We start from the raw sequence: 9,126 nt of genomic DNA on the forward strand, positions 1-9,126 counted from the left end.
TGTGCATGTGTGAGTGTTGGCGCACGTGTGTGCGTGCGTGTGTGCGTGTGTGCGTGTTGGCGCACGTGTGGGCGTGCGTGTGTGCGTGTGTGCTTGTGTACGTGCGTGAGTGTGTGCATGTGTGAGTGTTGGCGCACGTGTGTGCGTGCGTGTGTGCATGTGTGCGTGTTGGCGCACGTGTGGGCGTGCGTGTGTGTGTGTGTAATCGAAACCAGAAGTAAAAATGCGCTACCGTTCGGCAGACAGAGCCTTTTGAATTTTCTCGGTACCTAAGCATAGGGTAAAAACTAACTTTGGCTACAAAAAAGGGTTAGAGATGAAATTTGGTGGGACGGTGGGGGGCCACGTGCAAAATCTACCCTGCAAATATATAGTCCTAACGACTTACGGTTCGAGTCAGTTGAGCTAGGTCGGCTTGGCAAATAGTGGGCACTATACGTCGCAGCACGGAATCGGTTGTTGCGTGTGCTTATTCACCAGGCCAATAAATTAAACTGTATATACAACGGGTAGCCGGATTATAGTTGCGGTGAAATACACGAGCATCACAGTTCATGAGGTCAACGTCATAGGTCAACACTCTCGAAGAGTTAGTAAGTGCATTCCTGAGGTATTACTCAGACAGTCAAAGATTCTAGTATTTGTAATGCTGTGCATTATATATTTTATTATTGTATTCACTTGGGTGCTTCCTTTATTTGTATGACTGTAAATCGGTGTCAGTCACAATGTCAATGGCCATGTTTCGCAAAGTACAAAGTAGCTACCGCCGGCAATCTCGGGGATAGTTTTGATCATTCTCTAGACTCAGAGTCAGTCTCGTACAATAGAGTTTTACTAGTAGGCCTACTACAACTACTACTACTACTAGTACTACGCTCTCGTCTCGGTAGTATATACCACGTAAGCTCAGAAGCTAAGATCTTTTTCTTGTATTCAGAGTGAACATGTCGGATAGCAGAATAGAGCAGTTGGCCAGGCAGGGCTGGCATCTCACCCCTGAGGGCATGCAGCTATGTGAGGCAGAAGCTGGTAGCAATACCAGCAACAGTAACATCATTGCTGTTGCTCTTAACACCGATCTGAAGTCGATTGGACGCAATTGGCTGCCTGAGGAGGTTGGTATTGTGATGTACATACAGTGCATGTGCATATACCTGCGCATGCAGTAAAACTAGTACAGTAAAAATCGCATAAGTCGCCACTTGGGACCAGCATATTTGTGCCGACTTACGAAAATGACGACATACACGTAAGTCGTCATTTTGTCGACTTATATGCAGAGCTCCTCTACCGGGCGCCCGTCACCCCTATGCAGTCATAAACATGCTCCACACACACATCAGTTCGTGCCACATACATAGCAGACAGAAACAATCGGGTCCATACATCAATCAACACCGCTGCTGGCTATAACGCATGTAATGCACGTACATAGTCCGCACTATTTGCAAGTGCGGTACGCTGGCTATCTGTACCACCCGCTGTTGACTACACGTTTGGACATTGCAGGACATTTGCGGTGCACATCTGCCAAATTTTCTTGGAACACTTGCTGAAAAAATACGGTAATTCCGCGAGGCCGCGCTCTGGAGCGAACTAGTTAGTATAGCAGAATTTTCAGGGAGTCGCACGGACTCCTGCATATCTCAAATCAGGGTGACCGGCAGTAAATCGGGGTGACCGGCAGTAAATCAGGGTGACCGGCAGTAAATCAGGGTGACCGGCAGTAAATCAGGGTGACCGGCAGTAAATCAGGGTGACCGGCAGTAAATCAGGGTGACCGGCAGTAAATCAGGGTGACCGGCAGTAAATCGGGGTGACCGGCAGTAAATCGGGGTGACCGGCAGTAAATCAGGGTGACCGGCAGTAAATCAGGGTGACCGGCAGTAAATCAGGGTGACCGGCAGTAAATCAGGGTGACCGGCAGTAAATCAGGGAGTATTTTACTACGGAGTCGCGTTAATTTCGCCGATTTCATGCTCGGACCTTCAAAATTTCCAAGCAGAAAGTTCGTCAGACCTATCAATAATTTACAGTACTCCACTTTCATCAAATAAAACATCATTAAACCATTGCAAATTGCGAAGAAATAAAGCGAATAGATAGATTTTTGGTCACTGTCGACATCTAGTATCATATTTAATATTTACGATGAAATATACCAAATATAAGAGTCAAATTTACCGAAAATCTTATCGAAATTACACGTACTGATAGCATATGCTGCTACATTAGTAGCATGGTTGTTTATAACGGAGGTTATCGCGGATGCGCGCGCAGTTTCAGCATACCGGAAGTAACTCGTCGCTCGTGCGAGTAACTCCGAATGCCTGCAGACGACGCATGTATTGTATCAAACAAGGGCAAACATGAGTTTGTTTAAGCTTAGTTGGTTTTGTATCAAATAATGGACCCACTGTTACCAAACGATCTGTTAGCCAAACAAACGTTACATATTCGGACCTTCCAAATCTTTTATCGGACCTTCCAAAAATAGTGCTGAAAAGTCCCAGACCTGCAGGCAAAAATCACTATTTTCAGCCCCTGTGGGGGATGTGCGATCTGAAAAATGCGAGCTGCGAGTTGAAAAAAAACAATGCGTCCAAGCGATCAATGTGAATGAAACAATCAGTGCACACAGCAACAACTTATGTAAAGCCCGCCGCACACGCTGTGGAACTTGCTGTGCCATCGTCCACATGTGGAAAGTGGTGCAGCAAGTTCCACAGATTGTGCGGATGCAAAATCCCTCGATCTGGGTCGTGTGGAAAATATCACACATGTTTGATATTTTCTTCCACGTGTGGAAGTTTGAACAGCGTCTGAGAAGCCTTCCACATCCAATTCGCATTGTTTGCTTGATTGTTCGCTTGGTCACGGAGTGTCGTTGAAGAGAGCATTCACATAACATTTGATCGATCAGTTCTTGGATATGCCTCTATGCGAGCTGCCTGATATGCGAGCTGCGAGCTGAGAAAAAAATACAATGCGTCCAAGTGAACAATGCGAATTGGGTGTGGAAGGCTTCTCACACGCTGTTCAAACTTCCACACGTGGAAGAAAATATCAAACACGTGTGCACTGTGCAGGGTGCGAAATTAACAGGGGTCCGGAGTCAAATACTCCCTGATTTACTGTCGGACTCCCTGATTTGACATATGCAGGAGTCTGTGTGACTCCCTGAAAATTCTGCCATACTAACTAGTTCATTCCGGAGCACGGCCTCGCGGAATTACTGTATTTTTTCAGCTAATGTTCAAATAAAATTTGGCAGACGTGCAACTGCATGAATCTTAAAATGTGTTATTGTTAATATCTTTAATTTTGAACCTCAGACTGCGGACTCCCTCATTTGGTTGCGGACTCCCACTTTTTGAGGGTAGGGAGTCCGTTGGACTCCCTTGTTAAAAAGTTAATTTCTACCCCTGCGTGTGATATTTTCCACAAGACCCAGATCGAGGGGTTTTGCATCCGCACACGCTGTGGAACTTGCTGCGCCACTTTCCACGTGTGGACGATGGCACAGCAAGTTCAACAGGGTGTGCGCGGGCTTAAACTCAGTTGCACGATCTACAGGCGATCGTCGGTGAGCGCATATCTGTGACAGCCAGCTCGCACATCCCCTAGACCGTACATTGCGCCATCGGCATTTCTGATGACGACTTACAGATGGGAAATTACGGTTGTTTGTATTACGTGGGACCTGTCTGAGGGCGATGACTTGCACATAATGACGGCTTATAAATGACGACTTAGGCGGTGCTATTCCAAGGGATTTACTATGAGAGAAAATCGGGAGTTTGACTTCCATGACGACTTATGCAAATTGACAAGTTAGACGATGACGACTTATGCGAGTTTTACTGTATGTATATCCATTTCTGATCACCCCGACATGATTTTTATTTAAATTTCAAAGACAGATTTTTGCTTTTAGATTTTAGATTAAATGGGATGCATCTAAGTGTACACACTAAAATATCAAATTATACCATCGGATTCCCGTAGATTATTAAGTTTATTATACGTATTCAATCTGAGTAGTTGTGTATTTAGTCATATGAGTAGTCATGTAAGTTATGACAAAGCTCCTAAAATGTACTTACGCATGTTGTTTGTCATCACAGATAAACCGAGGTAAGCTTGATCAACTAGCAAAGATGGGAGTCGTGCAGATACAGAAGATTCGTAACGTATCCGCACCGAAGGCGAACGAAGATTCGAACCACGCGCCGCGTCTGCTTAAACTCGTGCTCACTGACGGCCACACGACCGTTCACGCTCTCGAGCTGCTGCATGTGTCACAGCTAAGCACTGCCACGCCGCCGGGCACCAAGCTCTGCCTGCTGGGCGACCCCATACCGATCGCGCACGGCCACCTGCTGCTGGGTGGCGCCACCGTGCGCGTGCTCGGCGGCACGGTTGAAGCCCTCGTTGAGAGCTGGCGTTTCGCACGTGAGGTTCCTCGCTTCGCGCGCGTGCAAGCCGGCCGCGCTGACGGAGCGCCACCGTTTGTCCCGTTTGGCAAGCGCATCATGACGGGCGGGGTCGACGAGACGAAACGTAAGACGCTGGAGCAGAAGTCGCGTGAGAAGGGTAAGGATGGCAAGGAGGAGGATGCCGACTTCCAGCAGCAGCGGCAGGCAACGATCGCTGAGGTCGCGCGAGCAAAGAACGAGGTCAAGAGCAAGAAGTTTGCCGGCACCGGCGTGCAGGACAAAACGGCGCTGATGGGACGGAGCGTCGGTGGCGCCCCCACGAGGGAGTTCGGTGCACGTGCGTCACACGATGCACCTGAGAGGGGTGAGGGTGGCGGAGACAGGGGCGGTGGTAGAGGAGGGCGCCGCCGTCGCCACGGCCAGGATGACGACGATGACGCGGAAGCAGATCCGAGTGCTTCGCGCCCGTCTGGACCGACAACTCTGTTTGACTTTCTTGAGCAGAAAATCCCATCTAAGGCAGAAACGAAGGGATCGTCAGCACCTTCTCAATCGCACGATGGACTCTCGCTAAAGCCAGGCGCTGGCTACTCCGGTTCAAGATCATCTAACCCGCGAAATGATGACTTCTCAAAGCGATATCCACAGAGATTAAATGAAAACAAGCAGGAAAGGTCCGCAAGCTATGGCAATCGGCAATTGCAAGGTGGCACTAGTAGTCGGAGGCAGGATAACCAAAGAAGTGCGTACGACGATGGAACGTCTCATCATGGTTCATATCGTAAGGAATCGTCCAATTACTCGCATGACCAACGCACGCAAAACGACCAGAAGACAAGAAATCCGCCTTACAGCAACAACAGAGATGGCGCTAGCAGCCGCTGGGGAAACTCTGCGAAGAGCGAGAATCGAGTTGAGAAGAACGGACCGCCCCAGTCTTCTTCCTTCTCTTCTTCTGCCACGAACTCTTTCTCACGAAGAGATAACTCAGGAAGGTCGGTGCCAAAGCCTGTTGATTATAAAAACCAGGCTGATGCTAGTTGGAACCCTGACTATGGACAGAGTGGCCGTCAGAGGCATTACGAAGGCAAGGCCGATCCATATAGACATTCAAATGTCCAAGATGGCAGCAGAGGGGAACAACAAAAGCAGCATAGAGATGATGCCAATAAGCAGCAAAGGGATCCAGATAGTAAGAGAAGTCAGGATGCCATCAGCCAGAACAACCGTGGTGACTACATGAATACGGAGGGTAACTCGCAGCGACGGCCACCCAACGACACTCTCAGTAATCAGTTCAGCTCGCTTTCCATTACGAAGCCTGCGGGCAGAGGGCGGCGGCAGCAGGCAGATGTCGAGGGCAGGTCGCCGTGGCAACAGAGCGACCACTGCATGGCACGTTACTGGGAGGATGGGAGGTACTACGAGGCTGTTATTCACGCCGTGTCTGGCAATGGATCAACGGCTGTCGTCAAATTCTCCGACTATGGAAACTATGAGGAGGTCTTCTTGACAGACCTGCTGCCCTCTGGTGGTGCTCCCGTCGGGGCACCTAGCACAGCAGTGCCCTCTCTGGTGTTTGTGAGTGCTGAAATGCCTTCCGTGCCACCCTTTCCCATTGACCTTGCAGAGCTAGATCAACAGGCATACCAGCAACGCAGGGTTCCCCATAGGCCATCCATGCCTCTGTACCAGCCACCCTCACGTAGAGAGTAAGGTATTTGATTAGCACTTCTTGGTATTGCCTCTTGCAACTGTCCTTGGTCCATACCACTACTCTAGCCTTTTTTACAGACAATTACAACCTCTAATCTATTTTGGTCCTAATGAGTGAAACGTGTGAATAAGTAACAGCAATATCATTCTGTGCCTATTTTCGTTGATTGAAAGGCAAATGTTCCTTACAGAAAGAGGCATTTTGTAGCATTTGCACACCCTTATACCGTGCAGCTTATGTGTACAAGTCGTAAGTAGGCATTATGTAATTTAATATGAACTACAGTAAAAACCCGCGTATAAGAACATAGATTTTAAGAACATGTTAGGCTAAAATTTCCCATTTAGACCCCTTTACATAAGAACCTGTTTTAGGCTAAGATTTTAAAGTAGGTTCTTAATTTTCCATGCAGATGAAGACTTAAAAAGAAACACAGGTAAAATAAAAAAGACGAGCTCAACAATATCGATGCAATAACAATGCCAATGCCAATGCCAATGCCAATGCTCAACAATAACAATGCCAGCACCCTGGCATTGTTATTGAGACACAGTACTTGCCAAACAAATGGTTAATGTGTTACGTGTAAGCATCATTGTACATGTATTTGTATTGACATCTCAACCATAAAAAAAAAACATGTGCAACAACTAAACTCTCCATATAACACCTTACACATAACACTACTGTACTGGTAACACATGCATCACAGTGACTAAGCCCGCGCGTAGCGCGGGTTTCAGCTAGTACATATTAAAAGTAGAAACAATTAAGAACCTATTTAAGAATCTTTTGAGCCTAATTTTTCAGTAAGCACCATTTATATAAGATCATGTTGAGGCTAACTTGGAAAAATCTATGTTCTTATACGCGGGTTTTTACTGTAACGTGCACGGTATGTGCACATGGCATGAGAGCACCGACTGATGTCCTGAAACAAAAATGCTAATGTAATCTTGTTTGTCATAGGAGAAACCCGTTTGCTGAGACTATATATAGCTCTACATATTTAATAAATTTTTTCTTTTAATGTGAGTTGGGATTTGTAACATGCACTCCATGCATTCATGCACATGGGCAGGGCTGCAGACTGTAATTGTAGACCAGCCCCTTGCAATGTTCTCCTGCTGCAAATGAGACATTTTTACCTTTTTTGCCATGTAGAATAAAACAACTATAGTGCGGTGTGCCATGTAAACTCTTTAGTTGTCCTTGTAGGAAGACGACTAATTGATGTATTTTCATCAAATTAAGAAACGGTTGTACAATATAATGTAGCATATGAATAATGTACATTTACTGTCTACTCTTTCATAAATTTTTTTATTAAATTCTTTAAGTATGATATTACAGGTGGAGATCATTTTCCATTGGCGATTATACTAAAATATAAGCTATCTCAAATTGATCATAAATCAGCTGGAGTTACTTTAGAGAAATTGGAATGTCACCTACTGGTGCTACATTGCAAGGCACAACATATAATTTGTTGCTCAAATATTCCTCCATATTTTTTTATGAAAATTATTTTTGCAAAACATGCAAAACAGGCTATTTGCAGCATGTTTTTACACTAAAAAATAAAGTTTGCATGTGCATTTTTACTTTTTAGGCTGAGATGTGAATTAATGCAGAATAAGAGCTGACCACCCCAGCCAGCGGATAGAGCGAAAAGTATAGTTTTGGATAAGTTGAAATCCCGTACAGCCTGTTTTGTTGGAGAGATAAAAACAAAACGTTTGCCCACCTCTGCTAAAGATCACACCAACCTAAGGCTGATTGGCTGACTTGGAAATGTGAAACAGCGGTCCCCTTTTTAACGGTCCTTGTATATACGGGTGCATAGTTGCATAGGACATGTCTTTGAAAAACAAATCTTACGCACGTTTGGTGTGTTCAGGGATATATATATATATGGTACAAATTTATCTCGATGGAGTGGAGGCCCACGTACCTCTGCTGTATTATAGACAAGACAATAAATACAATACAATACCTACAGTAAGATATAATATAATCAGATATATAAATAATACATTATTATTTTATACAATATATACGAAATGAACAGAAATGAACGTTTTTATTTTGTATTATTTAATCCGAATAATATTACATCAACAGATAGTGACTGGTGAGAGTAATATATACATTTATTTATGTAAAACGTTTTAAAACTGTAAATATCATAGAAATAGATAGATAACCTTATATCTGGTTATCTATCTATTTCTATGGTAAATATAGTGTTCTCAGTATTCATCATCTATTTAGACACGAGGGGGCGGTACATGTTATTTTAGTTATGGCTGCCCCCATGACCTGCATGTCGTTTTGTCTGAAACCATATAATTTAGTACTAGTAGTACCTCATGCGCCAAAAATAGAATATAAATCATTATTTCTCTTATCACGACTTTGTACTACAGCTGAAGGATTTAGCGCAGCTCAAACACGGCCGAAAGTATCTGATTCAAAGCTTTCTAAACTAAAATTACGGTTGTCATCTGCCCAAACACCAACACTGTCCAGTTTCTTAGAAAATGTGCAAGAAAGTAAGCAGCAACTGGGTTATGCTTGTGAAAACGAGTTAGAATCGGTGCCTTATTTACCGACAAATTTAGGTTACGGAAATGACAGAAAGGGTAAGCTTGATTGTCATTCATATTTATAAATTATATGTCCTTCAGTTTAACATGATGATGTTCACAGTTCAACACCTTCAACACAGTGAACTAGTTTTTAGCTCATCTGACATAGTCAGCTTGTAGAATCGCATGATCGTCCGTCCGTCCGTCAACAGTTGGGCACAAATCTAAACGGCTCGACGTACGGTCACGATATTCGGGACGTGGGGGGGTAATCCGAAAACGAGTTGGGATGTCGAAGCTGAGGGTCAAAGGTCAAATGTCAAGAGGTGTAAAAGAAGGGGGAACATTCCCTCCTTAACTTGCCGAAATTGGAGGT

General features: G+C 44.8%; 1 protein-coding gene across 2 annotated transcripts in view; it reads left to right on the forward strand.

Annotated features, from left to right (window-relative positions):
- LOC106817217 (tudor domain-containing protein 3-like) overlaps positions 1–6,440 on the forward strand; it is a 7,647-nt gene extending 1,207 nt beyond the window's left edge. Inside the window, exons 1-2 of one of the 2 annotated variants that reach the window (XM_014821878.1) lie at positions 947–1,118; positions 4,131–6,440. In XM_014821878.1, coding sequence (XP_014677364.1) covers positions 948–1,118; positions 4,131–6,158 — 2,199 coding nt within the window. In that variant the 5' untranslated portion in view covers position 947 and the 3' untranslated portion in view covers positions 6,159–6,440. Of the gene's footprint in view, positions 1–946; positions 1,119–4,130 lie in introns of those variants that run through there. The other variant, XM_014821879.1, reaches the window with a different exon arrangement.
- The last annotated feature ends 2,686 nt before the right edge of the window (positions 6,441–9,126 follow it).

Source organism: Priapulus caudatus, unplaced genomic scaffold (genome assembly GCF_000485595.1).
Source record: "Priapulus caudatus unplaced genomic scaffold, Priapulus_caudatus-5.0.1 Scaffold1636, whole genome shotgun sequence".
Taxonomy (NCBI): Eukaryota; Metazoa; Priapulida; class Priapulimorpha; order Priapulimorphida; family Priapulidae; genus Priapulus; species Priapulus caudatus.